Source organism: Somniosus microcephalus, chromosome 18 (assembly GCF_052327205.1).
Source record: "Somniosus microcephalus isolate GS21.2 chromosome 18, FLI_Smic_1.0, whole genome shotgun sequence".
Lineage (NCBI taxonomy): Eukaryota > Metazoa > Chordata > Chondrichthyes > Squaliformes > Somniosidae > Somniosus > Somniosus microcephalus.
The window spans coordinates 7,668,240-7,692,409 of record NC_141004.1 but is presented as its reverse complement, the minus strand read 5'-3'; the positions used below and the strand labels follow the sequence as shown (position 1 = coordinate 7,692,409).

Genomic DNA, 24,170 nt, shown 5'->3' with positions numbered 1-24,170 from the left:
GACATTTACACTAATACCAGAGTCTGTCGCGCTGTGAATGTCTGAATGCAGTCTGTGTGTACTTAGCCACTGGATGTGTCGGTTTGTGTATTGTGGCTAGCAGTTTTCCCAAAACATAATCTAGTGTTGACTAGGCATCAAACCTTTGATCCCACTGGGAACTCTTTTTGTAGAAACTCATGACGCACCACTTTTCCTTACTTGAGAATGGGAGTGAGGGGGAGAACTTGCTGTGCTGGAAGAATTCAAGTGTGAAACATTACAACATTCATTGTAGAAAATTAGGCGCTACCCTTAATACACTCGCCTGAGTCAAAAGGCCGGTGGTTCAATCCCCATCCGAATGAGTCGTGGGTGGGCATAAAAGATGCTGTGGCACTATTGGAAGGAGAGCAAAGGAGTTCAGTTCACTGTGTCCTGGCCAGTATCACTAAAACAGATTATCTAGTCATGTATCTCATTGATGTTTTAGGGAGCTTGCTGTGCATAAATTGACTGCCACGTTTCCCTCCATTACAACAGTGACTGCACGTCCAAGGTACTTAATTGGCTTTGGGACGTCCTGTGGTCGTGAAAGGCGCTATATAAATGCAAGTCCTTTCCTTCAGAAAGCATTGAGTTGGAAGGCATGCAACAACAGTAGATTAGCGTTGGGAAAGAATGGCTTTTGTCATTAAAATGCTTTTCTAAAGTCAGGCTTCAGCTGTGAATAGTATCCCATCTAATTGGCCAGTTATCAAAGTCATTTGCCAAAGATGTATGTGAAGGAATATGTGGTCAGAGTGGCAGAAATTGCATGTCCTGAGGAGGATCTGATCTTGATCTGATCAGGTTTGTCTAAATATGCCATAGATGAGCAATGAAGGAGCTGCCTTTTAAACTGCCTCAGCAACTGAGCGACTGGCTTCCTCTCCTTTGTTGGTGGGAGGACAGCCATTTCGTGGAATCATTAGCCCTCTATCTGTGGATGGACTAAGGGTTTTGAAGCCACTAAGGGAAGTGCCGGAGTAATCTCTGGACATTACTATAACAGTTAAAGGCCCTTCAGATTATCTGGGAGCAAGTCCACACGTCTCGCCACAGATTTGAGTCGCGTGCTACGATTGAAATGGAAAGGTTAACGCCGTTCTATTCCTTTCACAATTGGTAATGCACCAGAAAAGTACTGTTTGAAATTAAAATTGAAGAGGTGTCTGTGCCGACTCTGGTGCAGAAAGGAATCTTCAGTAGATCCAGCAGTGTCATTCGTGACTTCAGACCATGCCTGGGGCTGTTGATGTTGAGTTTCGAAAGGAGATTGATCAATTAACACATTCCAAAGGAAAAGAACACTTCAAATTCTACCATTTCTAGAATTGTGACCGGGTTGCTCCACCTTCACACAGTGGTACAAGTATTTGCTTCTCAACTGTTGATGGTTGTCATAACATCCATACAGTTGACTGAATTTCAGTACACTGCCTGTCTTTGGTTGGGGGGGGGCATGTGGTGGAATAGTCAGTGAGTGGACTAAGAAGGAATGAACTTACATTTATATAGCGCCTTTCACAACCTAAAGACATCTTGAAGCGCTTTACATCCAAAGTCATGGGCCTAGAAATTCAGTTGGGCGCGCCAGCCGTTGGCGCCTTAGGGGGAGTAGATCTCGAGCGCTAGGCGCTTATCGCCCGGGCGCAGCGCGATCTGCGCCTCTCCCCAACTTCAGGACACATTTAGCGCCGGCGCAAAGTCTTAGCGCGCCCTGCTGCGCGCGCAGATCATGACGTCATTTAATAGTGCAACGCCCTTTGTGCGCCCCAAACCGGAACTTCACTCGCGCCGGCCCATTGTGCGCCGGGCGGCCCGAGCGACTGAAGTGGAACGGTACACAGGCCAGCCGGGCCGCGGGGAGCGCAAATTAAAGGGCACTTACCCAGCAGTATAAAGGCCAGCCATTTTGCAGCATTCACTCTTGAGCAACGGTTTTTTGGACAGAGACCAAGGAGGAGAGTTTACTGGTTTGGGCCAACACTTGGACAGGTATTTTTGGCTCAGGCCAGAGCTTACCAATTATCTTTGCCTCATTCAGAGCTCAGTGTTTGCCAGCATATAATGGGGGCTGCATTGGGTGGCAACGCAGAATTTCAGCCTTATGCCAGAAGGGCTTACAGACGCCGTGAGAGAGTGGCAGCCCTGGCTAGACGCAGAGGGGGCAACAGGCGTCGCCAACTGAGGCCTTACCCACGCAGGGTATACCGCCAGCAGACCTCCTATCTGCCCATGTCTGCCGCGATGTGTGTTAGGAGGCTGCGATTCCGAAGGGAGGTGGTTGCAGACATCTGCCGGCTGCTTCAGAGAGATCTGCAGCCACAGCTGATGCGCAGGACGTCTCTGTCGGTGGCAGTGAAGGTGACGGTGGCTCTCAACTTCTATGCCTCCGGCTCCTTCCAATCCGCTACTGGGGACATCGCTAACATCTCCCAGTTCGCCGTGCATTGCTGCATCCGCCAGGTGACCGAAGCCCTTTTCAGAAGGAGACATCAATTCATCTCCTTCCCCATGACCCTGGACAAGCAGCAGCAGCGTGCAGTGGGGTTTGCAAGAATAGCGGGCTTCCCCATGGTGCAGGGCGCCATTGACTGCACGCATGTGGCTTTGCGGGCACCTCTTGAGCATGCCGAGGAGTACCGCAACCGGAAGGGCTACCATTCCCTCAATGTACAGCTGGTGTGTGACCACAGGCAGCGCATCCTAGCTGTCAATGCCCGCTTTCCAGGCAGCAGCCACGATGCCTTTATCCTGTGACAGACAACTGTGGCTGACATGTTCCAGGCACAGCCTCCCCCAAGAGGATGGCTTATCGGGGACAAAGGCTATCCTTTGTGTACCTGGCTCATGACCACGCTCCGCACGCCCACGACCCCTGCTGAAGAGGCATACAACGAGAGCCATCAAGCGACGAGGAACCTCATAGAACAAACAATCGGCGTGCTCAAGCAACGGTTCCGCTGTCTCGATCGCTCCGGCGGAGCCCTCCAGTATTCGCAGGATCGAGTCTCCCAATTCGTCGTCGTTTGCTGCACAACCTGGCTATCCGCAGGACTCGGGCACTGCCACCTCACGTTGGACCACCACCTCGGGAGGAGGGGCAGGAGGAGCATGAGGACGAGGAGTACCAGCCCAGGAGGGACGCACAAGGTCCAAGGGCCGCCCGTCGGCGGCTTATTGAACGTCACTTCTAGGCCCCCTGTCAGGGACTGGCTTGTGCCAATGATAGAACATGATTGCAGCCGCTCCGCAAGCCCTCAGCCAGTTAAGGCAACAAACACTTCAAAGATCAAACATGGACAATGTGAATAAATAAAATGCTTTATTGTACAAACTCTGGGCCCTTCCCACATGAAAACCAAAAACAGACGAAACCCCCAAAAAACACTCAAACACATTACTCGCTCCCACAACCTGGAGAGGATTAACAAAACAGTGCAACTAAAATGGCCGTCATCCTCGGCCTTCGTAAAAAACAAACATCACATCCTCGGCCTCAAAAAAAACAAACATCCAATTCTCGGCCTCAAAAAAACAAACACAATTGGCCACACATTCGACTATTTGGCCCGCTAGGGCGATGCCTTGGCCATCTTTGGGTGGCCCCTGCCCGCCCTGCTGCTCCGCCTCAAAGTAAGGCCATTGGCTGCTGCAAGGCTGGGGGCAGGCTCCTGAGGGGCACATGTCGTGACGGCAGATGCCCTTGGGGGTCGGCCTAGTCGAGGTCTGGCCGTCGAGCGGGCGGCTGTTGATTGCTGCAGCTGTGGCTGGCCAGCATCAGTCGCTGCAGCAGCTCCTGGCAGCTCCACTGGGGCAGTGGCAGTGGCGGCTGGAGGAATGGCGGCAAGCTGGCGGATGGCAGGCGCTCGCTGGTCGCCTGAGACACTGGCACTCGCCCGGGCCAGCACTGCAGCATGCGCACCAATCTCCCGAGAGACAGACCGCTGTGCTGCTGCAGCGCGCCGGGTGCCCTGGCGATGCCTGGCTGACACAGCGAGTGTGGCAGCAGTGAGTGCCCGTGTTGACCTGTTCACTGACAGCAGCCAGTGACTGGACGGCACCACTGATCACCTGGCCAGTCGCTGACAGATCTGCCCGGTATTCCGCCCGACTGGTGGCCTCTAAGGGCCCGAACTTGGCCACACTCCGAGAGAGGGAATCGATGGACTCGGGCAACCGTGCCACTGCCGCCATGAGCTCCGTGTGCCGGTGCTCCGAGTCCGCGGACAAGTCTTCGAGGCGTTCCATCTCCTCGGCGAAGAGCATCTCCTGACTGGAGGCCGGACTCTCCCTCTGGGGAGAAGGCCGCTGAGCTGGCCGACCCTTCCTGCGTTGCTGGAGGCCGCTGGGCCCAGCAATTGGACTCCCCTCCGACGCATCCCCCCTCTGGGGAGAAGGCCGCCGAGCTTCCACCCCACTCCCGCCTTTCTGCAGCACGCAGGTCCCAGGAGCTCCCCTCCCCTTCGACACTTCCGCCACGCTGCCCTCCAGGGAAGACGTGTCCCCTACATTGGCCTGGGTGGCCGCGGCTGAGGGTTCCCCTGATGGGCCGCCTTCCTCTTGCTCCTCCTCCTGCTCCTCCTCGGAGGGTCTGTCACTGGCAAGTTGAGGGACCTCCTTGACCATCTGAAAGCAGGAAGGCACAAGAGTAGCTTTAGAGTGAGGAGAGGGCGTCAGTGCGGGATGCATGAGTGGTGGCATTCAGCGCATTGGTCGGACAGTGGCAAAGGATGTAGATCTGATGCGCAAGTGGGACGAGAGAGGTGGAAAAGGTGATGTCCTTACCATTGCTGCCCAGAACAGGGTCGGCATCTCCACATGCAACGGGCCCAATCACCCGGCCACCCATGAGGCGCTCCACGCGATGTTGCAGGTCGGTGAGTGGCTGGAGATGGGGTCGGCCTCCCCCGGTCGCAGTCCGGCTCTTGCGATTATTCGCCAGCTTGGCCTGCAAGAGAAAGGACGGCCTCTAAGTACAGTGTGTCGCCGTGATCTTGTGTGCACTGCCTCCCATGGTGGAATAGCCTGGCCAGTGTGTCGCCATGATCTGGTGTGCACTGCCTCCCATGGTGGAATAGCCTGGCCAGTGTGTCGCCATGATCTGGTGTGCACTGCCTCCCATGGTGGAATAGCTTGGCCAGTGTGTTAAGTGCAGAATGTGCAATTGATGCTCATGCCTGTCCCATAGCTGCTGGATGAGGGCTGGCCATTAGAGCTTTCAGGTCCCTTTGCCCATAATGTGAGGTGCACATGCAAGGATGAGGAGGTCATTGGAAAGGGTACTCACCCTGACAATGCGTGTGAGGTCATTTAACTTTTTGCGGCATTGGGCACCGGTCCTGGGGACGTCGCTGTTGGCTGACAGCTTGCTGGCGACATGCCTCCAGGCTCTCCTGTAGACGCGGACCGTCGCCTTCTTGCCATTGTCCGGGTACAAAACATGGCGCCTCTTCTCCACAGCAGCAAGCAGCACACTCGGATCACGCTCTGAGAAGCGCTGCGCACGTTCACGGGCCTTCTCCATGTCTTCAGGCGCTATTTGGGTCCAGCAGCAGTGTTCAGGCCTAGCTGGAGGGCTCCACTATCCAGGGCGTGGCAGCAGACGCAGTCGACCCTTCCCCCTTAAGAGCTGGCCGGCGCCAGTGTGTCTGCTGTCAATCACGAGATGGCCGCACCTGCGCTGCGCCCGGCCTCGGCGCTATCGATCACCACCTCCGGCTTAGCGCCCAAAGAGAGGCGTCCAGCAGCAGTTTTAGCGCTCGCCCGAACTAGTAGGGCGAAGCTAATGAATATCGGAGAAGTGGCCTAGATTTGGCGGCGGGCGCAAACTTTAGCGGACGCCCCAAAAGTGGCGTCAATGAATTTCTAGGCCATGATTCTTTAACAAAAAGAAAAAGCTTTTTTATTTTTTGTCGGTCGAGGCCACTGGATAACTATTACGAACAGGAACCCTGGCCTCTGCCCTTCCTCACCCAGGGGTGCTGAGGCCAGTTCTTATGCCATTGCCACTATCCCGGTCAAGACCACCCACCCGAGCAGGGAGCAAACCTGATATGACAGTGGTGTGCAAGCATCAGCTACTCATTGAAAAATGTCTATAAACTATTGCAGAAGCTTTGCTGCCATTTTATTTACGTGAACATCAGTATTTTCTGTCCTGTAAGTAAAGCTGCTCTTGAGTCCATCCCACTCCATTACGTCATCTCAAATCCATCCTGAAATTACATTGCACGCGGCATTTATGGGCCAGTATTGGCTCGTTGGTATTGGCAAAGAGAGCTGACTATTTGGATGAAATGTTCACATGTTGCACATAAAGGTTTTTAAACTGCATGCAAGGCGATTCCCAGGGTCTGTTTGATTTCTCTCCTGTCCTCCCCTCAGGAATTCTGGTTTCTAAATCTTGCCGTTAGCACGTTATTCCTGTCACTGTATATTAAAATATTCTGCAACGATCGCACTGTTTTCCTTTAGGTTGCTGACGCTACTGTACAGAGGTTGAGATGGGTCCCTGGGAGTGTACTAATATTTATAGGGGGTTGTCAGGACTGTTAATATTTTGTATGGGGTCTCTTGCACAGGCAAGTTTTGAAAACAGTGGTCTGTCAGCTGCTCTGTTCAGAGATTGAGAAGTATACATTTAGCTGGTATGATCCTGCGACTTATTATAGCGCTCTTTCAACTGGAGTTTGGGCCAATATCCAGCAGAATCAATAGGTGCTGTTGTGTCAGCCGTGGCTCGGTGGGTAGCACTCTCTCTCTCTCTCTCTCTCTCTCTCTCTCTCGCCTCTGAGTCAGAAGGTTGTGGGTTCAAGTCCGACTCCGGAGACTTGAGCACAATAATCTAGGCTGACGCCAATGCAGTGCTGAGGGAGTGCTGCACTGTCGGAGGTGCCGTCTTTCAGATGAGACGTTAAACCGAGGCCCCGTCTGCGCTCTCAGGTGGGTGTAAAAGATCCCACTGCACTATTTCACAGAAGAGCAGTAAAGCGCTTTGGGACGTCCTGAGGTCATGAAAGGCACTATATAAATGCAAGACTTTCTTTTTGGATGTTAAAAGCAAGGTAGTTAATTTTACAAGTACATATCAAATTCTAAGTGTAAATGGTATTTAGCAGAAGTTTAAAAAAATATTTTTTGTTGGCTGACCGCTGCCTTGATGTAATCCTGGAGACCATTCTACTAGTCAAAGCTGCTGGTATCACTGACCTTCTGTTCGCCATACTATACTGGAGTCAATCACTAGGATGTGCAACAAAAAAAAATAGATTTTCCATCAAACCCTCCCAATTCTTCTCCTGCCCCAAGAGCATTCCATCGTTACAACTACTGGGTGCACTCTGCAACATCTATCTGAAGTCCAGTAAAAGCTTTTTAATTACTTGTCTCCAAGGCCTCTGTTCCTCTCCTTCCCCCCACGCTCCCCTCCAGGTGAAGTATAGTTAGGTTAAAGCTACAGGAGTGAAAAAGGAGGGGAGAAAACCAGCTACATTCCGAGGCTTGGATATCTGTTGCGAGAAGCTGAGCATTCACGGCAGAGAGCGCTGAAAGGGTCAACAATGAAGAGAAATCGAGGTTTAATAAGTCTTGTGTTTCCATCAAAGTGTTGAGTGACATCAGTGTTGTACAGACGAACTTTTTCTTAAGTGAAACATGTGAACAGAGACTGTGGGCAAACTCCAGACTGTACATTAATAGCGACATTGTTCACACATGTTCAGTCTGTCAGCGGCTGTGTGCAGATTGTGACTGCGAGCAGCAGACTGTGATAAACTCATAGAGCAGTGCCTCAGTTATCTTTCTTACTTTGCAATCCTGTTAAGATTATGATAGACTTAGACTCAGATATTACAGTCAGGCTGTCAGCAATAGGAGCCAGCTATCCTCTCTCCAGTAAGAGGTACAGGCGAAAGAATGCAGACTCGTGGAGTCTTTAAAACATCTAACCATTCACTAAACGAGCTGGGCATTTAACAATCGCTGATGGATCATTCATTTTAACAATTTGTCAACAGTGGTCACTTCACTTAGCAGAATGAGAAACTAAAAAATGAGATATTTCTGATATAATGACGGTATGCAGAGAGTGCACCTGTACATGATATTATGCGCACTCGTGTTGACCTGTAATGTGGGCAGAAATATCACGGTGTGGGTTGTGTGCGCTGGAACTGTAGGAAATGCGCAATGAGTACTCTGCAGGCTGATTGTTTTCTGAACAAATGAACCCAGTATGTGGTCAGCCGTGGCTCAGATGGTCGCACCCTCGCCTCAGAGCCAGAAGATTGTGGGTTCAAGTCCCACTCCAGATACGTGAGCACAAAATCTAGCTGCACTGTCGGAGGTGCCGTCTTTCGGATGAGGCGTTAAACCGAGGCCCCGTCTGCACTCTCAGGTGGACGTAAAAGATCCCACGGCCACTATTTCGAAGAAGAGCAGGGGGAGTTCTCCCCGCTGTCCTCGCCAATATTTATCCCTCAACCAACATCACTAAAACAGATTATCTGGTCATTATCACATCGCTCTTTGTGGGAGCTTACTGCTGCCTTTCCTACATTACAACAGTGACTACACTTCACAAAGTACTTCATTGGCTGTAAAGCGCTTTGGGGACGTCCGGTGGTCATGAAAGGTGCTATAGAAATGCAAGTCCTTTTTTTTCTTTTATATTACCACAGGTTTTGGTTTCCCCATTCCATTTGGGCTATGGCGTGTGATTTTATATTTTTTTGGACTGGCTTGCGCATTGTATTATGAATAGTTTTACTGTGGCTTTGTGAGAAGATGGCCCGGTATACTTTTATTTATTCTCCGTGCCTCTCCAAAAACAAAGCTCGCTCCTGTAGAAAGAAGTTAGCATGGTTACTGCTGGTAGGAAAAGGACACACAGCCCTACAGCAAAAATGGGAAATGTAATATATTAATGGGATGAATAGCCATTTTCTTATCCTTGAGTCATTCCTTTTATTCTAAGGAAAACCGCATTGGTGGCCATTTTCTCTTGTTTGGTTGCCAGCCCACAAGCAGCAATTCTATAAATCCTGCCTCTTTCACCACATAGCAACAGCTTGCATTTATTTAGGGCCTTTAACATAGAAAAACATCCCAAGATGCTTCACGGAAGCGTAATCAGACAAAAATAGACATTCGAGACTCGTCAGATACTGACGCAGTCCGTGTCCAGATGCAGCAAGACCTGGACAACATTCAGACTTGGGCTGCCAAGTGGCAAGTAACATTCGCACCACACAAGTGCCAGGCACTGACCATCTCCAACAAGCGAGACTCGAACCATCTCCCCTTGACATTCAATGGCATTACCATCACTGAATCCCCCACGATCAACATCCTGGGGGCTACCATTGATCAGAAACTGAACTGAACCAGCCATATAAATACTGTGGCTACAAGAGCAGGCCAGAGGCTGGGAATTCTGCGGCGAGTGTCTCACCTCCTGACTCCCCAAAGCCTTTCCACCACATACAAGGCACAAGTCAGGAGTGTGATGGAATACTCTCCACTTGCCTGGATGAGTGCCGCTCCAACAACACTCAAGAAGCTCGACACCATTCAGGATAAAGCAGCCTGCTTGATTGGCACTCCATCCACCACCTTCAACATTCACTCCCTCCACCACCAGCGCACCGTGGCTGCAGTGTGTACCATCTACAAGGTGCACTGTAGCAACTCGCCAAAGCTCCTTCAACAGCACCTTCCAAACCCGCGACCTCTACCACAGAAGGACAAGGGCAGCAGACGCATGGGAACATCACCACCTACAAGTTCCCCTCCAAGCCACACACCATCCTGACTTGGACCTGTATCGCCGTTCCTTCACTGTCGCTGGGCCAAAATCCTGGAACCCCCCTCCCTAACAGCATTGTGGGTGTATCTACACCATATGGACTGAAGCAGTTCAAGAAGGCAGCTCACCACCATCTTCTCAAGGGCAATTAGGGATGGGCACTAAATGCAGGCCTAGCCAGCGACGCCCACATCCCATCAATGAATTAAAAAAAAAATAGTGCCACAGGAGGTGTTAGAAGGGTGACCAAGTGTGGTCAAAGAGTTGGGCTTTAAGAGCAGCCTAAAGGGAGGAGAGAGGGCGGTAGAGATTTATGGAGGAGAAGTGGGGGTGGTGGTAGGGCTGGAGGAGGTTCGAGATGGGGAGGGCAAGTCAATGAAGGGATTTGAACACGAATTTTAAATTTGAGGCGTTGGAGCCAATGTAAGTCAGCAAGGGCAGGGGTGATGGGTGAGTGGGATAGGCTACGAGCAGCAGAGTACAGTTCTGCATTGTGACCAATGTTCTAACTCTACTCTCCTCATTTAAAAACTAGAGAGAATCCTGTTTTATGAGAATGCAACATTGATTTTTGAGTTCATTGTTATTACAGAGACTTGAGTCATAACCGATTGGTTTCCACAAAAGACGCTGTATTCGATGGCCTTCACCGACTGCTGGAAGTGTAAGTGTCCTGTTACTATTTGAATTTATTGGTGAATATTTGATAGAATTGCTTTTTAAATATCAGAAATTTTCTAACATCACTTTTAATCACTTGCCCGCCTCAAGGAATGTCAACAATAATCTACTCTCTACAATTCCGTCATTGGGAGCAGTAACAGCTAACATTACCATCCTGTCACTGTAAGTAATATGTCAGGCTGCTTTCTGTAACCTGAAATGCATGTTTTGTGTTTTAGTTTTAAGAGAACACCTTGTGTAATTCTTGGCATGTTTGCCCACCTTGGGGAGAGTTTTCCTCGGTTGCTATGGGGTAACAACATTGTAAACGTAGTGGGAAGACCTACGATCACTCACTCTATCTAATGAAAGTGCAAACGTGTTCTTAAAAACACCTGTTCACCGTTTCACTAATGAATAGCAAGCAAAGGAAATTTTCCACCCCACCCCATTGTGCTTTGCGATTTTTTTTTTTGTCCTCTTTAAGGTGATGGATGTTGTTGCTTAAAAATGGAACCGTTTCTGTCACTAAGTGTCAGGGACTCCCAGGCCAGGTATAGCACAGGTGTATGAAGAGCAGAGCTCATTCTATACTGCCCCAACAATGTGCCTCCGCTTCAACCTTGAGCATGTTTTCACTTCCTACACCAGCCATTCTGTGATGTCTTTAACCCGGGTAGCACGAATTGTGCTAAATTAGGAGCAGTTTTATGATGTGGGTTCACATCCACTGTAATCCAGGTTGTGACTCCCATCTGGTCTGGGCTAGATGTTAAGCTAAGCCCTGGAGGTGATGGGCACATCCTGACCTACCCAGTGCTTGTTTTGTCCAAGAATAATTAGTGCGTTAATTACCTGGCCAGTGTATCGCTGTCCTTTACATTTACCTGCTACTCCAGTGGGCAGTACGGCTTTGCCAATAAATAAGATGCAGATTGTTTTTCTGCCCCATGCTCTGGAATTCCCTCCCTAAACTTCTCCATCTCCCTTTCCTCCTTTTTAGGTCCCTTCTTAAAACCTACATGTTTGAGCAAACTTTTGGTAACTTTTCTAATATCTCCTTTGGTTTGATGCCCATTTCTTTTTTAAAATTACATCTCAAGTGCTGTGGGCTATTTTTCTACATTAAAGGCACTGTACACATGTTATCATTGTTCAAGCTCGGGCCACTATCCTAATGCCAATTCTTTAACTCCCACAGATGAAGTCTGAGTTACTATCGCAGCTTTATTACTTTATATCTCCTTTTATCACTATTAGAATATTTAAAACCGATTTACATGTAGGGAAAGTGTTGCTGTGTACCTCAGTGAGAAATATTTTTTCTGCAATTGACCTCCATATTTTGCCTACTATAATTGCATTGGAAAAATGATTGTACTTCCTAATTATTCTAAATTAGTTTTATGGGGTTGTGGCTGATATTGAAAGGGTGTAAAGGCAATCTAATTCCACAGTTGCTTTGAAATTGATCTCAAATCGAAACTCCTTCCTTCATCGGCCTGTCAATGATGGATTCTTGTCTCTCACTGTGCAGAAAAACTGTTTGAAGTTCCACATAAGCACTTTAGAAATGTTCTTTTTAGAAGAATGCCAGCGATTCCTTGAGGCTAGGGGGGATACTCGTTGGGAAAGATGAACCACGGCTTTTGTTTTACATACCTCTTCTTTTGCAGAACACATAATCAGGTAGCAGAGATAATTACAGAGGACCTTCAGCCATACAGCTCTTTGGAGACCTTGGATCTGAGCTCGAACAGGATCTCGGAAGTCAAAACTTCTTCATTTCCTATAATGCAGCTGAAAAATCTGTGAGTAACTAAGTGCTGCTTTATGCTTGTTACTTAACCGCCGTGTTGGTGCGCCACAGCAGTGTGCGTGGTGAACTAGAGCAGAGCTGTTTGGCCAACACAAGCAAGTGGAGTATAGAAACGTGGGCTGATGCATTGTAAACTGAGGGAGAGCAGGTAGCAATGTAGGGTCCATGCGGGACTGCCTTGCTCTGCGATAAAGGCTTGTTATTTCTTGCTGTACACTGATGGTTCGATAGTAACCGGGGATATCGCTTTTTTAATCTGTGCTGTATCCAGACCTATAGTAAGGCAGGTTGGAGTTTTGAAATTTATATTGTTTACACATTCAAAGGCATACAAATATGTAGGGCGTGTTAAACATAAACTGTGTTAGCTCTTGTGTATTTTGTAAGAAAAAGGACATCAGCTGACGGCTGATTCAGCTCCTTTATTGAATCTGATGGTTGTAATGGGGTGTAATCCAGGAGAAAGCGTGTGCAGTACTTGACATCACATTTTAAAGAGAAAATTCTGCCAACCTGATCTTTTTAATAAAAAAAAATCCAAATGGTAACAAAGAACGATAACATCCTTGTTTTATTCCATCCATCCGGTTGATTTTTGGATATAATCCTTAGATTATCAGCTTGGCGGAGTTCTAGGCTTCCTGCCCAAAGCCTTTTCAGATGTTCAGCTCATGCACTGAAGTTAAACCCTAATGTTGCAGTAACGGCTATTACATATAACTTACAGCACAGCCGGTCTTTATGCTGTACACGAGTCTCCTCCCAATTGAAATGCAAGTAATTATTACTATGATAAGCTTATATACCAAAGATTTTAAATGTTTAAAAAAAAAAAGATTTTTCCATTCTTTCTAATGTAATCAATTTTAATCTTTGTTTACCATAGCAATACAGTCATTAACCTAAAGGTGCTTCAGATTAACCGTATATATAGGTTGCGCTCACCTGGATGGTGGGCCTTAGTTACTTTAATAAGCCAGTAATCGCAATGCTATTAACACATACACTTGAACAAAAGTATTCAGAATAAATTGAGCAGGACATAAAGGGATATTTGAATTCATCTCAATTCTTTGTAGGTGTTGAATTTTCAAAATGCTTAATAAACTTTTAAGGGGGAGGTGTGGTCCTGATTCGGAATAGAGTGGATTAACTAAAGTTGTTGAACTGCATGCAAGTGCCGTTTCAATTAGAGACTGACGTGCAAAGCTTTCCGAACCGTGTCCTGCGGATTTCCTTGCGCTACCAGCCCATTGTGGTAGGCTCCACAGAGTCTGCTGCACACACTATTGTGTGTCTTTCCAATCAACGGGCAGTGATTGCAGCAAGAGTTCCGGGGGGCACAGGGAGCTTTTTTTGGCTGGGAGTTTCTTTTCTGATGCATGGGATGGCTTAATAAGTTAGACATTACATGCTCTCCACACACCTCTGGGGGTTTCTGGCTGGACATATTCTCAAACATGTACTTTTTTTATGCAACACACCCCAGCTCAAAACTGTTCAATATACTAATTGACAAACTGTAGTGTGTAACCTTCCGATTTAAAATGCCTGAGTCCTTGGGACTCAAAGATGTGGTTAATTGAGTAGACCACCTGACTTCTGGAGGGATAGACCCATTTCTAGTAGCTAGGAGTCTTCCTACTTGGCACCAGATAGTCCTGCAATCCAGTGTCGGCCGTGGCTCAGTGGATAGCGCTCTCGGCTCTGAATCAGAAGGTTGCGGGTTCAAGTCCCACTCCAGACACTTGAGCACAAAAATCTAGGCTGACACTCCAGTGCAGTGCTGAGGGAGTGCTGCACTGTCGGAGGTGCCATCTATCGGATAAGACATTAAACCGAGGCCCCGTTTACTCTCTCGGGTGGACATAAAAGATCCCATGGCACTATTTCGAAGAAGAGCAGGAGAGTTATCCCCGTTGGCCTAGGCCAATATTTATCCCTCAATCAACATCACTAGATGATCCGGTCATTCACATTGCTGTTTGTGGGAGCTTGCTGTGTGCAAATTAGCTGCCGCGTTTCCTACATTACAAGTGACTACACTTCAAAAAGTACTTCATTGGCTGTAAAACACTTTGGGACGTCCTGAGGTCGTGAAACGTGCTGGAGAAGTGCAAGACTTTCTTTCAGTGCCTTAATGGATATGGTGGTCCTTGCTGGACAAGCAGTGGGAAGCTGTAATTGTTCCGCAGGTATACTGTGCAAGCTTAGCTGCTGAATCTCCAGCAGTGCCCCTGTGCACACTTGGGGGGTCCCATGCCTTGGCTGTGCCATCCTGCACTTCCGCTTTGTGGGCCTGCATAAATGTGTTCCTCCGGGGAGCGTGTGTGCGGTCTACATCGGGCAAACGGAAACCCTGCCTGCGTGAATTTGAATAGCATGGTTTGAAAGCTCTTGAGCATGTTGAAGGAATTTTGTGCTTGCCAGGCGCCCGGCTGACTTAACAAGTTAAGTGTAATGTGAGGCATGTTAAAACCTGTCTGAACTTTTAATATTGCGAATTGCAGCCATGGTGCAGATGACGCGTGGGATTTATGCTGGAGTTGCTGCTTTTTAAATTCATTATTATTGATTTTTTTTTTAAAGTAAGACACACACTTGCATTGCAGAAACCATTTGGGAGCATTTTCATTGCCCTGGCTAGTCCCAATGAATTACTGTACGGTACAGCAGTCTCTAGACTTGTGTTTGAGATTCGAGGATGTTTGTTTATAGTGATAGCATCAATTTGTATCGGGCTTTTTGATTGAGGAAAATGCATTGCTCTGGGGTTTATTTGTTGTTGTATCCCCCGTGTCTGCAGACTGTTGCAGTGAGCTGTGACAGACATGGGAAAAGTGTACTACAGGAAGCTATAATTGTTATAACGGACATGTCAGCCAAACAGACCATGGTGCTCTTTTACCAAGGGCATCTGTGCCTATACTTTGTTTAAATGGTGTGTTTTTGCACTCATTAAGACAAAGAAAGGCCAGAGTTGGGCAACGTTCCCGCTAAGCTGCGTGGCCGCGCAGCGGTCTGGAGGTCCCGCGCAGGCCGCTCACTTGGTTTTACATGGAAGAAACCGTGCATGCGTGAACATTTGAATGGGCCGCTCGGCCAGTTAAAGGGACCATGCATGAAAAAAATTAGAGGGAACATTGGTGCTAGGGCATTGCACCAGTCTCCGCCACACACGTGCTGAGTGAAATAGAAACATAGAAGATAGGAGCAGGAGTAGGCCATTCGGCCCTTCGCGCATGCTCCGCCATTCAATGAGATCATGGCTGATCATCCAAATTCAGTACCCTGCCCATGCCTTCTCCCCATACCCTTTGATCCCTTTAGCCTCAAGAAACATATCCAACTCTTGAATATATTTAATGAACTGGCCTCCACCGCCCTCTGTGGCAGAGAATTCCACAGGTTCACCACTCTCTGGGTGAAGAAATTCCTCCTCATTTCTGTCCTAAATGGCTTACCCCTTTTCCTTAGACTGTGACCCCCCTGGTTCTGGACTCCCCGACCATCGGGAACATCCTTCCCGCATCTAGTCTGTCCAGTCCTGTCAGAATTTTATAAGTTTCAATGAGATCCCCTCTCATTCTTCTAAACTCCAGCGAGTATAAGCCCAATCGACCCAATCTCTCCTCATATGTCATTCCTGCCATCCCAGGTATCCGCCTGGTGAATCTTCGCTGAACTCCTTCCATGGCAAGAACATCCTTCCTCAGATAAGGCGACCAAAACTGCACACAATACTCAAGGTGTGGTCTCACCAAGGCCCTGTACAACTGCAGCAAGACATCCTTGTTCTTGTACTCGAACCCTCTTGCTACGAAGGCCAACATACCATTTGCCGCCTTAACCGCCTGCTGCACCTGCATGCTTACCTTCAGCGACTGGTGCACAATAACACCCAGGTCTCTTTGCACTTCCCCTTCTCCCAATCTATTACCATTCAAATAATAATCTGCCTTCCTGTTTTTGCCACCAAAGTGGATAACCTCACATTTATCCACATTATAGTGCATTTGCCATGTTTCTGCCCAATCACCCAACCTGTCCAAATCGTACTGGAGTTTCACGACATCCTCCTCACAGCTTACCCTCCCACCCAGCTTTGTGTCGTCTGCAAATTTGGAGATATTACATCCAATTCCCTCGTCCAGATCATTAATATATATTGTGAACAGCTGTGGTCCTAGGACCGATCCTTGCGGTACCCCACTAGTCACTGCCTGCCACTCGGAAAACGACCCGTTTATTCCAACTCTTTGCTTTCTGTCCGCCAACCAGTTCTCTATCCAAGTGAATACCATGCCCCCAATCCCTTGTGCCTTAATTTTGCACGCTAATCTCTTGTGTGGGACCTTATCGAAAGCCTTCTGAAAGTCCAAATACACCACATCCACTGGTTCTCCCTTATCTATTTTACCAGTTACAGCCTCAAAATTCCAGTAGATTAGTCAAGCATGATTTACCTTTTGTAAATCCATGTTGACTTTGTCCGATCCTGTCGCTGCTTTCCAAGTGCTCTGCTATTACATCTTTTATAAAAGACTCTAGCATTTTCCCCACTACTGATGTCAGGCTTACCGGTCTATAATTCCCTGCTTTTTCTCCACCACCTTTTTTGAATAGTGGGGTAACATTAGCTACCCTCCAATCCATGGGTACTGTTCCAGAGTCTATCGAGTTCTGTAAGATGACTAGCAATGCATCTACTATTTCTAGGGCCACTTCCTTAAGTACCCTGGGATGTAGACCATCAGTCCCTGGGGATTTATCGGCCTTCAGTCCCATCAATTTTCCTAACACCATTTCCCTACAGATACTGATTTCTTTCAGTTCCTCCCTCTCATTAGACCCTATGTTCCCCGGCATCTCTGGGAGGTTATTTGTGTCCTCCTTTGTGAAGACAGAACCAAAGTATGTATTTAGTTGGTGTGCCATTTCCTTGTTTCCCATTATAAATTCCCCTGATTCTGACTGTAAGGGACCTATGCTTGACTTCACCAATCTTTTTCTCTTCACATATCTATAAAAGCTTTTACAGTCAGTTTTTATGTTCCCTTTTACAGTCAGTTTTTATGTTCCTTGCTAGCTTACTCTCATATTCTATTTTCCCTGTCTTAATTAATCGCTTTGTCCTCCTTTGACTCCTAAACTGCTCCCAATCCTCAGGATTATTGCTTTTTCTAGCCAATTTATATGTCCTCTCCTTGGATCTTATGCTATCCCTAATTTCCCTTGTTAGCCACGGTTGAGTCACCTTTTTTGTTTTATTTTTATGCCAAACTGGGATGAACAAATTCTGTAGCTCATCCATTTGGTCTTTGAATGTTTGCCATTGCCTATCCACCGTCAACCCTTTGAGTGCCATTCCCCAATCAATCCTACCCAACTCGCTCCTCAGACCATCGTAGTTTCCTTTATTTAAATTGAGGACCCTAGTCTCTGAGTCAAATACTTCATTCTCCATCTTAATGAAGAATTCGATCATATTATGATCGCTCCGACCCAAGGGGCCTCGTACAACAAGATTGCTAATTAATCCTTTCTCGTTACATAATACCCAGTCTAAGCTGGCCTGATCTCTGGTTGGTTCCTCGACATATTGGTCCAGGAAGCCATCCCGTAAACACTCCAGGAATTCCTCCTCCACAGTATTGTTACTAATTTGGTTGGCCCAATCTATATGTAGATTAAAGTCACCCATAAAGACACCCATGTGGCTGGTCTGTCCTATGTGTCACCTGCGATATTTTCACCTCCTGCTACAGCAATCCTTGTGGCTTCCTCGAGATTGCTAATTTATGCTGGTTTAATAGCTGTCACTCTAGCCCACGAGAAGCAGGATTGGCATAGTGGTTAGCACTGTTGCCTCACAGCGCCAGGGACCCAGGTTCAAATCCGGCCTCGAGTGACTGTCTGTGTGGAGTTTGCACATTCTCCCCGTGTTTGCGTGGGTTTCCTCCGGGTGCTTCGGTTTCCTCCCACAGTCCAAAGATGTGCGGGTTAGGTTGATTGGCCATGATAAAAAAAAAATTGGCCCTTAGTGTTTTGGGGGGATTAAATACGTGGGGTTATGGGGATAGGGCTTGGGTGGGATGGGTGTCAGTGTAGGGACCGGGTGCTTGGGTTTGGATGATCAGCCATGATCATGTTGAATGGCGGAGCAGGCTCGAAGGGCCGAATCGCCTACTCCTGCTCCTAGTTTCTATGATACTGTCCCAGATTAATTTCACATAGGATACTTTCTAACAGAGAGCAGATATCCATCCCATCAATGTGGGCTAGATTCAAAGCCATATTCCATTAGTGAAAGCACATTATGTTACCCCAGTATATCATCCAGTCTCCAGATGAATGATTGTTTTAAAAAAAGCACATATCTTAACCAATAAGTGAAACTAATGAATACCTGTCCTTTAACAGCACAGTTTCCAGTCATCCAATATCTAATGTAAACTTACTATTTTGTCTGTTTTTGGTTCGAGGTGTTATGGCTACAGATGCAGACTTGGCCTAGCAGGAAGATTCCTTGATAGTCAACCTCTGTTAAACTGGAGAGGCGTGAAGTGCTAAGACCTACAGATATCTTAAATAATAAAGCCTATGTTTATGTTTTGAAATAGAGTATGAGTATTTGACTGCCAAAAATCTGTTGTTTTTATAACATATCTATATAAATATATTTATATATAAATATGTAACTTATTTTCAGACATTTGAACAATAACCAAATAATCCTCCTCGAGCCCGGCTGTTTTGATAACCTGTCCAGCACCTTGCTCGTCCTCAAACTGAACAGGAATAAAATTGCTGTCATTCAGCCCAAGAGCTTCCGGTTGCCTCAGCTTCAGTACTTGTAAGTGATTGTGTTCCTTTTACAGTTCAAAGCGCAGACATGCATCTAGTTGGTTTTTGAGTGATAAAAGCACTGCTAATGTTACAGGTTTAAAGGAGGCAGAGGCTGGAACGCTGATGGCAGAGCCTTGAGATTTATACTGACTTGCTTAAATGCAAGTTGGCTAGATTGGTGGCAGGACCAAGCCTGTCTATTATAAACAAAATGCTGGAAACACTCCGCATTGTCGGGCAGCATCGGTGGAGAGAGAAACAGAGTTAGCGTTTCGGGTCGATGACCGTTCTGATGATAGGTCATCGACCTGACGACATTAACTCTGTTTCTCTCTCCACAGATGCTGCCTGACCTGCCGAGTGTTTCCAGCATTTTCTGGTTTTGTTGCAGATTTCTAGCATCCGCAGTATTTCGCTTCTGTCTGAATGCAGGAAGTGCTATAACCTTGAGGATGGATACCCTGTGTCTTCTAAAGGCTCCCTTTGGCACTTCAATTTCTAGTTGGGAGATCCTATTTTGAGGGCATGACCTTCGTGAGCTCCTCTCGCGCTTTTGTACTCTTGCATCAGGAGCCGCTCCTTGGGCACGATGGATAATGCAGAGACTCTGAGATCAAACGCTTGGTTTAACTTGACTGAAGCTCGCGAACTTCAACTGAAATAAGCAGCACACTCTCATGGGTTTGCAATGCTGTTTTGTCTCACTTGCACTACGGGGTACAGCCAAAGGAGGAAGTGCTGCGTGTGCTCCTGTAGTGTAGTCTGGGGCTACTGACTGCAAAAAAATAATGATCTCTCCTTGCATTTTTAAGCAGCGAAGAATGTTACATTTGGATCACATCGAAAGGGAAGTGTTGACGGATTTATTTCACGTGGAAGGCAGTCAGACTGGTAATCGTCCTGACGCCTCCAGATGTGAAATCTTCATCGCGGGCACAACACTTTGTCTCCCCTCAGTAAATTATAACTGTATCAAGAAAACTTATTGGAGTGTGTAGATCTGCATCAGCACTTGCCCTTGAAGTTGTCTCTGATCCTCCTGATAGACGTCTAATAGTAAAGCTCTTTAGTAAATGAAGCCCTCTTTGCACACAACGTGAACTGTGACCCTTTTGGCTTGGACAGCATGAATCAGGCCTGTCTCTGTAAGTGCAGCTTTCTTAAATTGGAAAACCTTGCCACAAGTGGCGTTTTTGTCCTAGTTCAGCTGTGTTTAAGAAAACAACTCTTGAGTAAGTGGAAAAACAAACAGCCGAACTTGGGTAGGATTTAATTTACTGAATACAGGGTTTGTCAGCACCCAGCCCTGGAGGGGAGGGGGGGGTCATACACTGTTACCAATGTTTACCTCTGTTTTATCGGTTTCTGCTCCAAGATGGTATGAGTATGTAGAAACAACATTGCAACTTTGAACGTGTAGAAATTTCTTCCAAAAGTAAGTGTGTGGATTCTATTGCAGCACACATTCACTCTCATCACTCGCCAATCTGACGGGGTTTTTTTTAAAAATTACTCCTCAACTTTGGTCCTTTTTAAGAACGAAAGTTAACCACCATGTGGGTTTACTTTGCATTTTATGTTTAAACAGGGAGCTAAAACGCAACAGAATCCGGGTTATCGAGAGCCTGACGTTTCGCGGCCTCGATTCGCTGAAGTCGTTGAAACTGCAGCGTAATGGGATCTGCGAACTCAAGGACGGAGCCTTCTGGGGGCTGAATGAAATCGAGGAGCTGTGAGTCCTTTTGTTTTGGTGGCTATTCAGGAGTAATTGGATCTTGTCCAGCCGTTGTCCAAGTGGTAATTGAAGTGCTGGTGTTTGGAGTATTTAATCGAAATGTCATTGTTAAAGCACTGGTAGAAATGTATCAACCTGCTGTCCTCCTACGGACGGGGCAATGGCTATCCTATTATAGGGTGCCAGCCATAACTCAGTGGGTAGCACCCTCGCCTCGGAGTCAGAGGTTGTGGGTTCAAGTCCCTGTCCGCAGACTTGAGCACAAAAATATAGGCTGACGCTCCAGTGCAGTACTGAGGGAGTGCCGCACTGTCAGGAGTGCCGTCTTTCGGATGAGACGTTAAACCGAGGCCCCTCAGGTGGACGTAAAAGATCCCATGGCACGACTAGAAGAACAGCGGCGTTCTCCCCGGTGTCCTGGGCCAATATTTATTCTTCAATCAACATCACTATAACAGATTATCTGATCATTATCACATTGCTGTTTGTGGGAGCTTGCTGTGTGCAAATTGTCTGCCATGTTTCCTACATTACAACGGTGACTACACTTCAGAAAGTATTTAATTGGCTGTAAAGCGCGTTGGGACGTCCTGAGGTCGTGAAAGGCGCTATATAAATGCAAGTCTTTCTTTATCTGTGTAAAGTAATCTGGAGAAGCCGCACATTTAATGGCACATGGCTTTACGTCATTGACCCTGAAGTCGCCGAGTCTGAGCCATGCAGTCTTTGCTGAGAGCGCTCAATCTGGGTAGTGCTAGGGTGCTATAATTGACCTGAAAGGACCTGGGCTAGGGAAGGGTAAAACCAATCAGCTGACCTCCAGTAGGTTCACTTGTGGTGGGGGGTGGGGTCACCAAGGTGTTCCCCACAAGGTTAAATAGTCTTCCAGCATTTACTATTGAGACTCAAAAATGAACATGAGGTCTGCAGAATTAAGCCACAGTGAAGGAATCAACCTCTTAAGGGAGAGAAACCTCACTTCCCCCCCCCCCCCCCCCCCCCCCCCAAAAAAAAAATCATTAACTCTGATTTTTGTGGGTCCATTTCATATATGAAAAGTCAACAAAGCTTTAACTTGTACCCTGTGACAGCGTAACTCACAGCAGCTTTGTCGTCTCATGTAGTCTAGTGTAAAATGGCTGAATGTAATTCTCCTGTTGTCTAATACCTTTTGAATCTAAAATGGGCACAAAGCAGCCTTGCCTAGCTGAGGAGTGGGACCTTAAATCCGCTCCGTGTTACCGTTGCATTGTGTAGTTATGTCTCTTCTGCCCAGTAAGCAAAAGTTTTGGGTAATTTTTAGGAATCTTTTGAAGAAATGACAACCTTATTTGAACAAACTGGATCTCGAGTTACTATCTGAGCAGAAATAAACTTGATGGTCAGTTCTATTTTGGGACTCGCTCAGGAGAGCTGGTCTCCTTTTGACTTTTTGTTGCTAAAAATATTGGTATACGTAGTGGCGGCTAGGAGATGTTCGGGGAAACCAAACTGATGTTTCCTTTCTCTGTTGTAGGGACTTGAAGCATAATAACTTGACCGACGTGACCAAGGACTGGCTGTACGGCCTCAAACTGCTGCAGCAGCTCCACCTGAGCCGGAATGCCATCACCAGGATCAGTGCTGATGCCTGGGAGTTCTGCCAGAAACTGACTGAGCTGTGAGTTTGTTTTGTTTTTCCCTGCGCTCCTCCAGTTCTGGCCTCTTGAGCATCCCCGATTTTCATCGCTCCACCATTGGTGGTCGTGCCTTCAGCTGCCTAGGGCCTAAGCTCTGGAATTCGCTCCATAAACCTCTCCACCTCTCTCTTCTTTAAGATGCTCGTTAAAACCAACCTCTTTGACCAAGCTTTTGGTCACGTGTCCTAATATCTCCTTATGTGGCTCGGTGTCAAAGTTTGAGTGATAATCACTCCTGTGAAGCACCGTGGGACGTTTTACTGCGTTGAAGGTGCTATATAAACACAAGCTGTTGCATAGTTTGTGAAAAGATAATCCCTATACTCCAGGACTGACTCCTTAACAAAGGGGATAACGGCCAAAACAATAAAGATCTGGGACCAGTGCTCGCTCTTCGCCCCACTGGTGTGTTTGTTAGCGCTAGTTACTTAATGCAGGAGTCACAGATTTAAAGTAATTTAATTGTGGGTAGAGGAAATGTTTATTGTGACGTAGAACTGGCCTGTGCGGTTGTGCTATGTTCTAACTGGAGGCGTGCGTTTTTGCATCTCTAATATAGACTACCACACGATCTAGCACCTCCTGTCCTCCATCACTCTATTGTCCATAATCGCCCCATGCCTAGAATGTGGCTCGGGGTTTAATCCACAATAGGAGTGTTTCTTCGAGCCTCCGGTTTAAGTAAGAAAGCACCAGTGGTTGCCGTTCCATCCTTTGACTGCTTCCTCTGCGTTTATATACCAAGCCGGTTTTGTGCGAAAGTCGATCACCTGCCGCCTATCGTGCATTATAACAGACCAGAAGGAGTCGACTGCAATAAAAACTCTCTCTGCCAAGTGTGGCCCCAGCACTGAAACGTAGAACAAGATTTTGTTATTTTAGTACTCTGCGGAGGTGAAATAAGGAAAGTCTTGGAGCTCATCTAATCTCTGCTCATCAGTGTGAACGAAACATTAGCTGCTTTCTTTGAAAATGTAGAACTTGTAATGGATACGTTGGGATACGGTGTATTACTGTATCCAGATTCTATTGGTCAAGGAGTTACTGTAAATGGGATGGGAGAGCTGTATTACAATGATGACTTACGCAGGAGTTTCTATCTCATTTATTTCAGAGACATGACCTATAATCAGATGACTCGTTTAGACGAGTCTACATTCGTGGGCTTGAATTTGCTCGAGAGTTTGTACATGGGAGACAACCGAGTGAGTTATATTGCTGACGGAGTCTTTACCGGCTTGTCTAACCTGCTGACGCTGTAAGTATGCAGAATAAACGGCATTGTACAGTAAAATCGGACAACCAGACCGCTTAACAAAGGGATCAGAAGTGAGTCATTTACACCCCGCCCCATAAACCGATCTTCATACACTGTACTAACCGAGCTGTATCTGTGAGCCTGCCAGTGAACGTCATGCAGGTCTCATCCTGCAGTAGGACTAGAAATCAGTGCTGGGAGGGGGGAGGAATGCTGGGGAGAAGGATTAGAGGGGTGTTGAGATCCTTTTTCATCCAAAGGGTGGTGAGGGTCTGGAACTCACTGCCTGAAAGGGTGGTAGAGGCAGGAACCCTCATCACATTTAAAAATTACTT

At 47.1% G+C, this 24,170-nt stretch overlaps 1 protein-coding gene across 2 annotated transcripts in view; it reads left to right on the top strand.

Moving 5' to 3' along the window:
* The window catches only part of LOC147105001 (leucine-rich repeats and immunoglobulin-like domains protein 2), a 100,463-nt gene that overhangs the window by 33,899 nt on the left and 42,394 nt on the right, over positions 1 to 24,170 (top strand). For both annotated transcript variants that reach the window (XM_086011000.1, XM_086010998.1), the window contains exons 2-8: positions 10,425 to 10,496; positions 10,604 to 10,678; positions 12,172 to 12,306; positions 19,027 to 19,170; positions 20,752 to 20,895; positions 22,415 to 22,558; positions 23,692 to 23,835. In XM_086011000.1, coding sequence (XP_085867126.1) covers positions 10,425 to 10,496; positions 10,604 to 10,678; positions 12,172 to 12,306; positions 19,027 to 19,170; positions 20,752 to 20,895; positions 22,415 to 22,558; positions 23,692 to 23,835 — 858 coding nt within the window. The remainder of the gene's footprint in view (positions 1 to 10,424; positions 10,497 to 10,603; positions 10,679 to 12,171; positions 12,307 to 19,026; positions 19,171 to 20,751; positions 20,896 to 22,414; positions 22,559 to 23,691; positions 23,836 to 24,170) is intronic.